The sequence below is a fragment of the Dipteris shenzhenensis genome, chromosome 21, assembly GCF_047967505.1.
Source record: "Dipteris shenzhenensis isolate YYH24624 ecotype China chromosome 21, Dip_SZ_1.0, whole genome shotgun sequence".
NCBI classification, from domain to species: domain Eukaryota; kingdom Viridiplantae; phylum Streptophyta; class Polypodiopsida; order Gleicheniales; family Dipteridaceae; genus Dipteris; species Dipteris shenzhenensis.
Genome location: NC_141616.1, coordinates 44,049,699 through 44,065,444, shown reverse-complemented (window position 1 = coordinate 44,065,444; position 15,746 = coordinate 44,049,699). Strand labels below are relative to the sequence as shown.

At 41.6% G+C, this 15,746-nt stretch overlaps 1 protein-coding gene across 2 annotated transcripts in view; it reads left to right on the top strand.

The window, feature by feature from the left end:
- LOC147888909 (glycerophosphocholine acyltransferase 1-like) overlaps positions 1-12,930 on the top strand; it is a 44,072-nt gene extending 31,142 nt beyond the window's left edge. For both annotated transcript variants that reach the window (XM_087392790.1, XM_087392791.1), the window contains 4 exons: positions 313-408; positions 516-609; positions 11,537-11,774; positions 12,049-12,930. In XM_087392790.1, the coding sequence (XP_087248916.1) occupies positions 313-408; positions 516-609; positions 11,537-11,774; positions 12,049-12,571 (951 nt within the window). In that variant the 3' untranslated portion in view covers positions 12,572-12,930. The remainder of the gene's footprint in view (positions 1-312; positions 409-515; positions 610-11,536; positions 11,775-12,048) is intronic.
- The last annotated feature ends 2,816 nt before the right edge of the window (positions 12,931-15,746 follow it).

Here is a 15,746-nt window from a genome sequence, read left to right as displayed (position 1 = left end):
CTAGTGTGGACGACTTCTCCTAGGGTCTACTTCTAGATGAGAATATTGAGTCAAACACGTTTATGGGAAAGCCAACTCAACTTAAATGTGGGGAGTGTATTTATCAAGGAAGGATTTTCTATTTTTTAATCATTAGATGTGTGGAAGAGCGCTCGTAAAGCTTTAGTCAATTTTTGGGAGGGTTGACTTGTGGGTTTAGTCATTTTAACATTGTATTGCTGGCATTGAGACATATGTGTATCTTTGAAGGTTTCAATTGTATGTAATGCTTTACAAAGGACTGATCACTAAATAGATGTTGTGTGGTTTCAGGACTTTTGCTATTATGCAAATGCAATTTTCATGGCAATGTTGCTCTTTTTCCCAAATAACGAGAAGCTATTTATGGTTTGCTTCTCCTTTTCTGAGGTAATGTTTACATATCATTTCAACTTGTTTTGGGTTGCCTTGTGCAAAATATTCAAATTAATGAGGCAGCTTCTTTTTTTCAATCAAATGTTTATGTTTTTGTTCAGGGTCCTTTGGCATGGGCATTGATTGTATGGAGATGCAGTCTTGTTTTCAGCTCTTTCGACAAAATTGTGAGCGTCTTGATTCATCTACTTCCAGGTATATAAGACGGGCTTCAATTGAGAATGCTTAATTAAGTTAATGCATGAGTGATTGATGGAGGAACATATTTAGTTATGCACTTCTCTATTTGTAGGGATGTAGATTTTGTCTCAATGTATTGAGGGTCTACTTTTCATGGCAGTATTTCTTGACAATAGGACTCGGTAAAAAATAATAAAACTTGACTCTTCTTATTTCTGTAAACTAGTGGTGGATGTCAATTCTATGCAAAAAGATTAATGGATGAGCAAAACAGAGTACCAATCTGGCATTGGTAGAAGGGCATGAGTGATTGATGGCATAGTGCCCCACAGGCACAGCCCCTACCAACCACAGTTCTCCATGTGACTCCAACTGCCACATCATCATTTTCTCCTTTTTTCCCCCTCCACATAGATCAAGCTGTATCTCTTGATCCAAGATGAATATGAGGATCTTTTATATTGACTCCGATAAAAAAAGCTGACACTAGAACAAGTTCCATTTTTCCTTTGCTAATGAGCAATGTGGGGATGCCCACAAGGGACTAGGATTAGTCATGGATTTGCTAACCATTGTTTGTTTAACTTGGAGAGTGCTAAATTTCCCACTTTTTATGGGGAAATGCTCCAATACAAGTGGCACCAAATTTTCAAAGAGGGCCCACTAGAGCAAAATCAAGTTCAACGTTACTTTTTGGAGAAAAGCTCTAAATTTTTTGGGAAAGCTCGGCTAGAAAGCCCTAGCTTTCAAAAAGCAGTTGGCAGCTTTTAGAAAGCATACGCTTTCTGGTTGCCCACCCCTGTCTATGAATTGAGACTCGTGCCTCTGTGCTCGCTAGGAAGTTGCGATTTTATTCAGCGTCATGCTCCTCCATGAGCCAGGTGTACAAGATATTTCTATTGCAATAAAGGCCTTTGGGGGGGTGCTAGTGTCCCCCCCCCCCCCCCCCCCCCCCCCCCCCGCGCGAACCCAACACATGCACACAGACTCGCCCCACCCCACAACTCCTATCCTTTGTTGTGATGATGTTTCCAATTGGATCGCTACATCCCCTCCTCACTTAAATTGCGCATGATCTTGGAGAGTGGAGTTGCTGCCCACAGGCCGTTTAGGGTTTCTAGCGTGTTTGTGGAGTTAGCACATCCATTGCATGGGTTTGAGAGTTTCAGTTGATTTGTTGTATTTATCACATGTGAATTGCAAGAAGTCTTTAAGGTTTTAGTGGTATTAGAGCCAACCTCTTCACTTCCCTTGTTGAGGACACTTAAAGATTTGAGAGAGAGTGGAAGTTTAATTGCTAAGGGAGAGTCATCAACAAGCCAAAGGAGCTCTGATTATCAACGATTGAAAGCCCAAGATCCTCTCGAGTCGCTATGCTGTTCCTGTGTCTCCTAGGAGGAAGGATAAGTCCTGTGCTGGCCTCGTGTACAATCTCGAGCTAGGTGCCCATCTGTGTGCACCTCAAGCACTGGCCCGATAAGACTGAAACCTCCATACGCTGATGAAGAGTACCCCCCTCCAAAGTCTCCAAGAGAATCACGTCTGGGAGGGTATCCGGGCACTCTACCACGAGTTTGAGTCGACCAACCTCATCATGTGTCACCACTGCTGCCTCTGACTCTGCTAGGTACTCTAGAACTGTGCCAAACGCCCGTCCAATGGAAGAAAGGATGGATCTGTATTCCCTCGGAAGTCTTGGGAAGCGAGGAACATGGTGAGTCAAAGTCCATGTCCTTCACCGTGAATCCATGATACCAAGGGATGAGGTAAACCAAATGGGGTCCCAGGAGGATAGGGCTATGCTCCACGATAGTCAGAGTGGTATCCGGGGAGCCTAGCTAGAGGAGGAAAAACACCACGTCCATAGATAGTGACCTCCTAGTGCCAAGCTGGCTTAGATCCAGTCCCGAATCTTCCCCCTTGAAGGAGTGAGACCTACTATCCTGCCTATGATGGCCCTGTCTTGTAAGAGATTCACGGCCTACTGTACCTGTTGCTTATCCGCTGGTGACAAAAGAACTTTGACAGCTGGGGGAGTCAAGGGTGGTGCCATAGATCCCCTCTGGCCAAACCAAAGGTCGCCACCAATGTCTGAGTCACTAGCAATAAGCAATAAACCACACCAACCACAATAAGTCACTAGCCCAGTGAAAGGACCGGCCCAACCCTGAAAAAGCTACGAAGTTCTTCCACAGGTAGGCTCCCAGTGAGCTCCCACAAAGAAGAACTAGCCCCTCAGAGCTTGAAACATTCCACTATCTCGGGAGCAGCTTCCAATGTACTTCTTGAGGGAGCTGGTCTAGCAATGAAAGGGCAAGGAATACCTTGTGCTTGCATCCTTTGCAAGACTTCTTTTCTTATATTGTAGCCTAGGGAGAGAGAGCTCAAGGTATCTCAGTTCAAAGCATCTCAGCTTCTCGTGTTCCCAGATTTTTGTCAGTTTGATAGTCTGGTTGAATAATTGAAGAGAGTTCCTTTTTTCTCAGTGTTTGTAGTAGATCTTACGTGGAGGGTCCTCCCTTGCTCAAAGTGCAAGGTTCATTGGGGATCGATGGACGTTTTTCGTCATCATTAGTCCCTTGAAGATCTTGCTACTTCTGCTCAGGCTTTTGAACAAAGTCCAACGAATATGTAGCTCCTGTTGCAGCAACTACTCACTGAGCTACAGAAGCTTCAGACAAGGGCAATGCTTTTTAACGATGCGTTGCGTGAAGGAAATGCGTGGTAGAAGATCTCGAACCAATGCTACAATTTTGCCCGCATCGCGTTCAATGGCGGCTGACCTATGCTTAGCCCAAAATCTACGTCGCATTTCTCAGCCCTCCACCCTTTTTGCACTGCTGTCTAGCCTCTCTCTACTCTCTCCTTTGCCATTCTACTATTGCAGGCCTCATTTCACTAGCCCGTCTGCCTGTTGCTCCAGACTCCCAATGGGCAATGCATAAAATCTTCGAATTCATCAAGGCTACTCATAGACCCGGGACAGCCACCGCAACCACGTGACCACCGTGGCACCCTACGTCGCGTTTCACAATAGCCTTTCGAATCACGCAGTACAATCCCATGATTTGTGCAGCCCAAGGCCTTGCTATGTCCATGTTCCAACCACCGAAGCTGGAAAAAATTGCCACCACGATTTGAAAAGGAGTCTTAGCCACAGAGGCTGAGGGGTGAATCAAATCCCTACAAATAAAAGTCCATGTTTACTTTTCGAAAGGAAGGCAAGTGCTGCCGATTGCTCGAACTGGTGCAAGAGATCGAAGGAACAGAAAAAGTCAAAAGAAGTGCCAAAAACTTTGGCGGGAGGGTCCCTGACGTACTTGGGAGACTGGCTGATCCAGAAGCTTGAGAACTTTGTCTCTCATGGGTAAAGTAAGAGACCGGAATGCGTTGGTTTGTTCGATCTAAGAGCGACGAATAACTTGATCTCACACGACCTAGCTTTGCGGTGAGGGATCAAGATAGAAGAGTTAGGGCAATCTCTTGATGCATGAAAAATATTCCAAGTACCAATGACACCTCTTATTGGAAGCTTAGGATCCATATCCAAGACTATGTGGATCACGAGGACTTTTTCGTTTCGCCATTGGATGGATCAGTTTGATGTAGTTTTGGGAATGCCTCGGTTCCAAAGCAGTGCACCTCATTGTGCACAAGAGGACACTTGTTTTCAGTCATAGGAATAGGGAGCATCGGATTGTCGCAAAGAAGAGGAGAAACTATTCCAGTTGTAGCTAGTGTTTCTGTTGGAAAATTTTGATTTCGCTTACATGATATTTGCTTTAAAAAAAGGATGAACCAAAAGTTGAGTCAGATCCTCAAGATAAAGAAAAAATTCAGCTTCTAGATGCTTTTAAAGATAGTTTTTGAGATTCACTGCCAGGAGAGCTACCTTCAAAGAGTGGTTGGAAGATCACACCATTGAGCTCATTCTAGGGATGAGTCTCCAAATCAGCTACCTTATCGAGGAAATCATGGCTCAAGTACATGATTTGCTCTCCAAAGGACATATCCGACCTAGTTCTTTTCTATTTTGCTCACTCGTGTTGTTGGTTCAAAAGAAGGATGGATCCTATCTGAAGTGGGAGATAGACTATCCTCACTCTCTCTCTCCTGCTCACTACCTGTAAACTGCAAGAGGGTGCACTCAATACACAAATTAATGCTGTGGATGTGAGTGAGAAAATCTAGAGGTGGAGAATATAACTGAAATGTATGAATGCTCAGTCAAAGGGCTGAATACAGCTGTATGGAGGGGCTGAAACCCTCAACTGCAAAACTGGAAAGAAACTAGACTACCTAGAGGATGTGAATCCTCACTAGATCCCTGAAGAGGCTGAGGCTACCTTGCTGGTCTGCTGCGGGGAGGCCTCGCTATGCTGCTCCGAAGGCTTGAAGGCCTGAGGAGTGGATGAAGAATGAGGGCCAAGTGGGTCCCTTGGGCCTAAAATATTGACCAGGCTTCTAGATGCTGACCGACTAGTCTCCTCCTGTCCCGACCTACTGTTGCTGCTGAATCGCCTGTTGATGTGGCAGCCAACTGGCCATGGCAAGCCTGACGTCAGTGTTGTCACATGGAAGCTCTTGCGTTGCTTGCGTGTACTCCTACGTTGTTTGCATGGCAGGCAACATGACCACAGGATGTGGATGCTCGTGACACTATCATATGTGTGTTGATTATAGAGCCCTCAACAAGATGACTGTCAAAAGTAGATATCCGATTCCATGTATAGATGATGTGTTGAGCAGGTTAAAAGGAGCCACTATTTTCAGCATAGTTAATTTTGAAAGTGGTTATCATTAGATAAGGATCCATCCCAAAATATCCATAAAACGTCTTTTTGGACAACCTTTTGACTATATGAGTTCTTGGTCATGCCTTTTGGTTTACGAATGCTCTTGCTAACTTCAACAGTACGATGGAACAGATCTTCATACCTCGTAAAAATTTCACAGGAACCTTCTTTGATGACATCTTTGTGTTTTCAAGGTGAGAAGAGGAGCATAAGAGATATTTAGCCATCATGTTTCAAAACTGTGAGATAATAAGCTTTACATCGACGACGACGAAAGCAAGTTCTTCTTAGACCAGATCTACTACCTTAGGCATGTCATGGAGACAAACGGATTTCGCAAAATCAAAGCCATCTAGGAACAGGATGATGGACTAAATCTTCCGACCTCTGTGACATGTTTCAAGAACTGCGAGACAATAAGCTTTACATCATCAGCAAGAAAGTGAATTCTTCTTGGACACGATCCATTATCTTGGGCATCTTTCTCTAAGGAATCAAGATGGGTCCGGCAAAGATCAAAGCCATCTAAGAATAGTCGAATGAAGAAAAGTATGGAGCTTTCTAGGACTCTGTTCCCTTCTACATGAGATTGCCACAACGAAATGAAAAAATCACCCATTAGACATTTGGCTAATATTGCAGCTGGCTTCACGATTGACCAAGGAATTTGCAGTTTTCAGATAGGGAGAGCAGCAAAGGGCACCATCCAACACTCTCAAGAAAAAGTTAACCACCGAGCCAATCTTTATTGCTCCTGATTTGCACAAAGCCATTTGTTGGGGACTGCGATGCATGCGGAGAGTTTGTTGGAGCTACTCTTACGAGGATGAAAGCCAAAGACTATGAGATGTTGAAAGGCATCTATAGTTTTACGAGGAGGTGATGGCTGTAATTCATGCCTTAAGTATTGGAAGCATTGCTTGTTGGGAGCTGATTTCATGATCAAGACAGATCACCAAAACTCTTTGTCCCAGACTAAGCTCTTAAAAAATCATATGAGATGGGCAAAGTCAGTCCATGTTCCATGTTCATACGATGCAAACTCCAAGGGCAAAGAATTCCAGGGGCACATAATAGATGCACTATCCAAAAGGCCTCAATCGAATAATGTCGCAGTTTTGAGCAAAGGCCATTGTTGAACAAAAGAGACTAGGTAGCCACCGTAGAGACCTTGAGCACATCAAAGAGCACTAGCTACACAATCCCGGATTTTGGGGAGATCATGGTGGAGAATATTGAGCAAGGCCAGTCAACTAGCCAATATTTCCTTAGGGATGGGTATCTCATGAAAAACGATCATTTCTGTGTGACTAGAGACATTCGGATGAAAGTTATAGAGGAATCTCGTGCAACGTCGTATGCAGGTCACCGAGGTATCTCCAGTACGATTGAAGATATTGAAATATATTTCTTTTGGCCAAGAATGCGAAAGGACATGCCTTACTTTCTAGAAAGTAAAGTTTGACAGACTAGGCTTCATGAGAAACTCTGTATAGCCATGGTTGCATCTTTGATCTACTGAGGTCAAAGAATGAAAATGACTGGAGTAAGACTATTATTGATAGATTTAGTAAGCAAGCTTCCTTTTTTTGTGTCAAGAAGACCATCAAGTTGTTTATGGCACTGATCTTCAAGCACCATGGGCTACCCAAGTCTATAGCAAGTGATCGAGACTCCTGGATCACTAGCTTGTTTGGAGAGCTTTATTTGAAAGCATGGGACAAAGTTGGTTGACTTCTCATATTCTTTCATCCCCAGAAAGGTGATTCTACCACCAAGGACGAGAATATTGCAACCGATCAGTATTCTTTCATCCCCAATCAGACGGTCAAAGTGAGATTGCAAACTCCACGGTGCTAGATCTCTTGAAACGCGCTGTGTTTGAACAAAAATTTGAGTGAAAAAAGCAAGTTTCTCTAGTGGAGTTTGCGTACAACACCACCCCTCAGCTCCTTAAGAAAAGCCCCATTTGAAGTGATCTATAGAAAGGTGATTCTACCACCAAGGACGAGAATTTTGCAACCGATCAGTATGTTTGAGACTCGGAGACAACTTTCTCTCAGGTTCAAGGAATAAGTCCTCCAACTAGAACAGATTGTGTATCACATAGAGAAGAAAGGACGCAAAGGCAAGGTTACCCATAGATACATTTTCAAGTTCAAGAAATATCAAGGACTAGAACCCACAGAACTAGCATAAGAAGAGCCACTAGAGATGGAAGCAATGAAGAAAATCCTTCAACTAGGACAAATTGTGTATCACAGAGAGAAGAAAGGACACAAAGGAAAGGTTGCCCATAGGTACATTGTCAAGTTCAAGAAAGACTAGAACCCACAGAACCAGCATAAGAAGAGCCATCAGAGATGGAATCAATGTAGAAAATCCTCCAACCAGAACAAATTGTGTATCACATAGAGAAGAAAGGACGCGAAGGCAAGATTACCCATAGGTACCTTGTCAGGTACCCAGAGGTACTTCATGCTAAGTGGATGGATGAGGAATGTTTCTCGGAGTATCCACAAGTTTTACTCTTGTATGAAGAAGTTTTAACCAGCATAAGAAGAGCCATCAGAGATGGAATCAATGTAGAAAATCCTCCAACCAGAACAAATTGTGTATCACACAGAGAAGAAAGGACGCGAAGGCAAGATTACCCATAGGTACCTTGTCAGGTACCCAGAGGTACTTCATGCTAAGTGGATGGATGAGGAATGTTTCTGGGAGTATCCACAAGTTTTACTCTTGTATGAAGAAGCTTTTCAGTTTAGGGCAACTAATCAAAAGCCAAAGAGATGTCCCAAAGTTATACTTCTCCTAAGAAATAAAGAGAAATCTTTTGATTGCCTCCGGTCGAAGAAAGATGAATTTGGTTAACTAGAAGAAGTTTCATTTTTCCTTTGCTTTGCATTGGTTTATGACCATTGTGGGGACGCCCACAAGGGACTAGGATTAGTCATCTCTAATGGATTAAAGTGTTGGATATTATTTATTGAATGTGTAGGACCTTGGAGAGTGCTCGATTTTTCACTTTTAAGGGAAAAGTACCAAGACAAGGCACCCAATTTTAAAAGAAGATCAGCTAGAAATGTCTACAAGCAAGTTCAACCTCTACTTTTTGAGAAGTCTTGAAACGCTCAGCTTTTCGGAAAGCTCACCTATTCTAGGCTAGAAAGCCCCAACTTTCAGAAAGAAGCTAACAGCTTTTAGAAAGCATACGTTTTTGGGCTGCCATTAGGAAAAGATGGAGCTTATTTAGGTTGGACAAAAAATAGAGATCCTCCAATGAGAGAGAGGCTAACGTTACTAAAAGAAAATAGACTTTCTGTCGACACACTGACATTTGGAAGTTCTCGCTCTTGTTTTCTAGTGTGTCATAAATGCTACACGAAATCACGAAACACATTTTTAAGTTCTTGCTCGAGTGTTTTTTAGTATGTCATAAATGTCCTCCGGGCCTAGAGAGGTCAAAAGGACCAAAATAGGCGCTTGACAGGAGTGCCCAAGAAAGAGATTTAGGCACTTTGCTTGGGGCTAAGTGCCCAAATCACTTTCTTAAGGTGCGGAATTTGGTAGTTTTAGCATCACCATTGTGTCCAGAGCAAGCGAAAACCCTCAAAATGACTTTTGAATCACTAAATTTGGTCTCTCGGAGGTGTCAAAACGACCAAAACAAGTGCTTGACAGGAGTGTGCTTAAGAAACTGATTTGGGCACTAGGATTGGGTCAAAATGACCAAAATAGGCACCTAACAGGAGTGTTCTTAAGAAAGCGATGCAATTTGGTCACTTGGCCAAGTGCCCAAATCGCTTACATAAGCACACTTCTGTGAGGCGCCTGTTTTGGTCGTCAGGAGGGCAAATTTAGTGATTCTAAAGTCATTTCGGGGTTTTTGCTTGCTCCGAATACAATGGTGATGCCAAAACTATCAAATTCCTCACCAAAATAAGAGAAAGCCATTGGCAATGCCCTAGGGCTTGTTTTCACGGGTATAAAACGCTCGAGCTGGAACTTCAAAGTGCCAGCTTATCTGTTTCGCGATTTATATCTCCAATTGAATGCTTGACCGTATAAAGTTGAGCCTCTCACTCTAGAACTTTTTAATTTAGAGCCACAAAAATAAGAAAATTATGAAATTCTTACAGGGCCCCAACATGAGCTCTGCTTTTTCCTAATTGACAGACTTTGTGCTCACTAGGAAGTTGTGATTTGTATTCAGCTTCATGCTCCTCCATGAGCCGGTTGTACAGGAGATTTTTATTGCAATAAAAACCTTTGAGAGGAACAGCTCTTCTTTTTGGCTGTGCTGCGTCTCTCTCTCTCTCTCTCTCTCTCTCTCTCTCTCTCTCTCTCTCTTTTCCTCTTTCCTCTCCAGCTCCTATCCTCTATTGCGATGAGGTTTCCAATTGGATCACTGCATTCTCTTCTCACTTCAATTGCACATGATTTCTTGGAGTTCAGAGTTGCTGCCCACAGGCCATTCAGGTTTCCTAGCCTGTTCATGGAGTTTGCGCATCCATTGCACGTGTCTTTCCAATTGATTTGTTGTATTTATTGTGGATTTGAAGAAGTCTTTAAGGTTTCAGATATTCCGATAAACTCTTTCTATCTTAAGTGGTATTTTCCTTTTTTGCTAGCTCGTCTACGCTTTTTTCCCTTGGACATGCTTGTTCAGGAGAGACCAAATGGATTTTATAATCTTCACAAGCAGTTGTAGCTTGAATGAGGAGAAATGGACTACTTAGCCTCCTCCTTTAGTGCTGGCCTTTGTTTGGCGTGTTGATAGCAATAAGACATTGGTATAAAAGGATAGTTAAGAATGTGTGGGTGTGGATATGTTCGGGGCATGCCTTTGACATGTAGGCTTCAGGGATTTTATGAGCCATCAACTCACCCCATTCATGTCCCCCATTCATGTCTTGAATTTCCTTTGATACATTTTGGATCTGCTTCTTTCTTCTTCACCACACAGTCGTGTTTGCATGTGGCTGCCACAGTCTCCCTTATATATTTCAACAAAGCATATTCAAGGTTTCTGAAACGTTTTAAGATGAGCCTTCAAAGTTTCCCTGAAATGACTGCAATGAAACTGCAATCTAGGCGATATTTCTTGTTGAAACTCCTGTGTTTCATGCAATCATCGAAATTGTTTCATGGCTGACCGATTTATGAACTATAAGGAGGTAGAGAGCATCATGGTCCAGAAGAAGTTGAACCAGGGATATTTATGATCTCTTTTGTGTCAGACATTCAATTTGTGAAGGCTGCTCGAAAAGCCAGTCGCGATGTATGAAGGAATTTGATAAAGGGCTGTCTCTAGGCTATCCAGAAATAAACAAATCTCTTTGAAATAGAGGAAGGGGAGGTGGAGATACATGCTTTGAAGATGGCTTTAACATGTCGTCAGAGACATCTTCTTTCAGAATTAAGAGAAGAGAAGTACATGTAATTGATTTAAATGTGATTACTTTAAAATATCCAGTGACAAGGGAGGACTGAGGCAGCTTGTAGCAATGTATGAAGCTCCAAGATTGCTGACTGCTGGCTTCCAAAATTGTTGACTGTGAGGGACTTGTTCACTTTGTTGACCTTCCTGCCATAGGCTATCCAGAAATAAACAAATCTCTTTGAAATAGAGGAAGGGGAGGTGGAGACACATGCTTTGAAGATGGCTTTAACATGTCGTCAGAGACATCTTCTTTCAGAACTAAGAGAAGAGAAGTACATGTAATTGATTTAAATGTGATTACTTTAAAATATCCAGTGACAAGGGAGGACTGAGGCAGCTTGTAGCAATGTATGAAGCTCCAAGATTGCTGACTGCTGGCTTCCAAAATTGTTGACTGTGAGGGACTTGTTCACTTTGTTGACCTTCCTGCCACTGGCTTTGCCTGCTTTCTGCATGTATGCTTTCAATGTATTTGCAGCTTTTCTGAATGTCTTATAAATGCACTATTTAGTTAATAAAATATAAGGATCTCAATGTTTACAAGTCATTTGGTGTGTCCTTTGTAGTAAACCTTAATTTCTCATTGCAAGAAAGCTTGTGAGAGCAAGAAAAGAGAATCTAAAGGGTAGGTAAGCTTGTCGTTTGCAAATCTGCATCAGATAAATGAGAATCATCTCTGTTGAAAATGCCTTGCCTACAGGGACTGTGTTCTTCATTCTTCGTTGGTGGGATCCTGCCACTTTCCCCCGCCATTCCGCTGAGGATACCGGACCTTGGCCTGCGTGGCCTGTTGTTAACAGCTCATCTTCTCAGTGGCTATGGTTATTTTTTGTACCACTATTGGTTTACTGCATATGGCAGGCATTATATTTCCTTATTGTGGAAGGATTACGGCGTCAGAGATTACTAAATGACCCTGAGGTGATGACATCTTACAGGTGTGCAGTATGTAGATATACTTAGACTCTGTATGAAATATTGAGTTTAATTTTTTTGCGCTCTATTTTTGGTTTTTGAGTGTGACCTTTCTTGTGTGACCTGTTTCTGTATTGTTTTTAAGAGGTTGTAATAATGTAGGATGGATATTTTGAGTCCCTCTTGCCTTGACTAATCTTATTAAGTTAAATCTGAAAAGGTTATGTATGTCTGCCCTATCTCTTCTGATTATCGTATATACGTTAATGACCTTTTGATCCATCATGTATTTTACAGGGAACTCAAACGCAAAGCAGAGCGGGCTAATAATATCTGGTGGCGATTGAGTGGACTACTGGGTGATGAGAGGCGGGTTATCATGTATGCTGTAATTCAAGCAGTCTTCACTGTTGCAACATTGGCCCTGACTGTTCTTCTGTTTAAGTCATACCGGTTACACATCATTTTTGAGGTTTTCAAGCTCTCGGCAACAGTTTGGAATGGGGGAAACTATATTTTTGACGTCATGCCCCGGCAGGTTGTTGCCAAAAAGAAAAAGGAGAAAACTGATTCTACCCCTGAGGCAAACGGATCACCACACAATGGACATATGGTCAGGTCCAAGAGCAATGAATTAATTGAGACCGGTAAGGCTAACACTCTGGATTCTGCTGGAGTATTTCCATGTTCTGAGGGGACTCCATTGAATGGTACAAATGGGCAGGATGTTTGCGCTTTATGTAGAAGACCAAGTGTAGAGAATTTGGCTGAATCCTTGGTTATACTTGATAGTATTAAAGCAAATGTACATAACGATTGATTTGCTCCATCGCCACAACAGAAATGATTGAAGGTTCCCGTGCAAAGACTCCCCTCCCTGAAGTGGGAGCAATGAAGCTGGCATTTATTGACTGATAAATGGCCGAGCGGTACGTGTGGTGACATGCAAGGGTCTTTCCGATTTATAAATATTAGAGCGATTGCTCTTGTAATGCACATATTTTATTGGCGGCTGTGTAGATATTGCACATTTGTACATTGGGATATGTTGAGACAGGACAGGAAAGAAATGTTGGGTGTGGCTAGGTGTTTTTATGACTGTTTGTCACCTTACAAAATTTCAGGCTTCCTGTAATTCTGATTTCAGACCAATACTACTATTAAATTGTGGTTTTGAAACGAGGGAATTCAAATTTTTAATGAGGTTGGTTGTGGCTAGGTATTTTTACCAGAGTGTCTATCTTGCGAAATTTCAGGTCTCCTGTAAATTTGATTTCAGACCAGTATTAAATTTGTGTTTGTGGAACGCTGAAGGTGGATTCTTGACTTTTTAATGAGGTTGGTCATGGCTACTAGGGTTTTTTATGAGTGTGTCTCATCTTACGAAATTTCAGGCCTCCTGTAATTTTGATTTCAGACCAATACTAACAGGAAATTGTGGTTTTGAAACGCTGATTTTCAGGCGAATTCTGTCTCTCGCTTCTATTAAAACTGATGTCCATGGAGCAATTCCAAAAGTATATGCTATCATGGTATTGAAATGAAATGTACCATATATGCATTTTAGGACATTGATACTTTGGCCAAGGACTCCTGCTAGCCGAAATGTAGCTACTGGTGTTTACCTTTTCGACCCTTGTTATGTTGCTTGCTTGCACCTATCACCCTCTCGATGGGACTTTTCCAATACTCTGAAGCTCAGCAATACGTGTCTCGGTCTCCTTTGCATCTATACACCAATTCTCCATCAGTCTCTCTTTCTCATATTTTCTTATGTTGAGCTCCTTCTAATTCCCTTCCCTTCGTCTCCCCCCCCCCCCCCCCCCCCTCTCTCTCTCTCTCTCTGTCTCTCTCCAACTTCTTGATTCATCCTCTTTTTGTTAACTTTCTTCCTTCTCATTCTCTCAGCATCTTACTTCTCCTTCCTCCTTCATTATATTGTTCCTTCCTTCATTATATTGTTCATTCAAATCCTCCCTTCTTTCTTCTCCCCTCTTTCTTCTCTCCCTCACTCTCTCAACTTTTTGTCTCCGATTCTCCCTCCTTCCTCCCCCTCTTTTTCATTATTCCCTTCTTCCTACTTCCTACTTACTCCTCCTACGTTTCATTTTCCTGGTTGCTCTTACCTCCTCTCACTCGACTCCTCTCTTATCCTTACTAATTCTCAATTTTTATTTGAAAACAGCTTTTACTCATGATGGAAAATCAAAGAGTTTTAGTCTCAACAATTCTCACGATTGTTGTTTTTAAATACCTTGCAAAATTTATAAAAGTAAAATCTTGGTTACATTATAGTCTACTTTTTAATTTCAACCTTGCTTTTAACTCTTTAAAAAATTATATTGCACAAATACATATTACACAAAATGTCTTCACTTTGTAAAGTGTATATAATCTACATTGCAAACCCATTTTTCTACTTTATATACTTTGTACTCATAAATTTCTTTAAAGCATATAGCTTTAATTAATCATATATTGGGACCCCGATAACCAATGGTGTTTACGACACTATCTTCCCATTAACATAAAACATGTTCTCACTCTTATTTTCTTTGGTTGTATGGTGGTAGGTACATAGACATCCCTCTTACAGTAAAAAGTTGATCATGCTGAATGCTCTCAAGTTTCTTGTCTCCTCTTTAAACTCTCTTTTTTGAGGGGGTACAATGTCATGTTTGTAAACTTCATATGCTAAATCCTTCTCTTATTGTTAAACATGTAACTATGGGAAGGGGTCTTCAAAGTTTTGAACACATATATGTGCTCCCTTGCAACTTTGAAAGGTTACACATAGTTCATTTAGATCATTAAAGCCTCTTGGCTTCTTGACTCATTTCATAGATCTCTTGAGCAATACTTGTTTTTACTTAAACTAATTTCCTATTTCTTTTAGAAATGTTCACAATGATAAATCTTTGAATAGCCCACTTTTGTCTCCCTCTCTTGCATCATAAGCCGTAGTGAGTTGTTTTCTTTAATTAGAACTCATGATCTTGGATCCCTAAACTCGAAGTCTCCACTTTCACTCAATGATTGGGTTAAACTCCTCAAAATAAAAAAGATGGTGCTCTATCCAGGCCTTAAAGAGTGGTTTCAAACCTTATAGCCATAGAAGCACATACTTGCTCAATGATTACCTTATCCTTGAGCTTGCTAACGACATCCATGCTCTTTTTGGAGCTTTTCCTTTCCCTGATACTTGTGGGCCTTGTTCCATCCAATGATAACATCCATAGTTTTATGAATCTTGATCTCCTTTCCCTCAATCCCTCTTCCAATCTCAAAGACCTCTGGATGGGAAAGATCTCAAAATTTCTTGCTCCAGCATACCTCTTCTCCCACTTAGACATGTTGAAATGAAATCTAATGCTTGGTGTTTAGATAATTTTGGTTTTTTAGCTCGCTTTACTATTTAAACCTTAACTTTTCTTTTTTGTATTTCCTCCAAGGATGTTGAGCAATGCAAGAATGATGCTTCTCATGGCAGTCAACACCTCAATTCTAACTATTTCTTTAACATCCGTTTTAAAAAAAAGCCATTGACCACTCCAAATGGGGCCATAGTAAAGAGACCTTCTTTCATTCAAAGGGTGTTGGATGCAACAATATAGCTACCTCCAACAAAGAAGAGAACTATTAGGTAAAAAATTATCGAAGCGTCTTTTTCCCTTACGTCAAATGTGCTTGCATCACGAGAAAAAGAAATGCGTCTTGCAAACCCTCCATCCTTTGGCTAGACCACATGATTTGGTACATGCTTAACCATCTTGACCACACCATTTGTTACATCCTTTGGCTAGATCACATCATTTGGTACACAACCAGGTGCACCCAAATGTGTATGCCACAATAGAGTGAAATATCACCAAAACTCATGTCTCAAAGCATCTGACTCATGTGCAAATACTATGCATCGATATGAGCGAATTTGGCCCAAAAGAAAATGCCAACTGCAATGGCAATCCAAAATGCCAATAAGTGCCAAATTACTC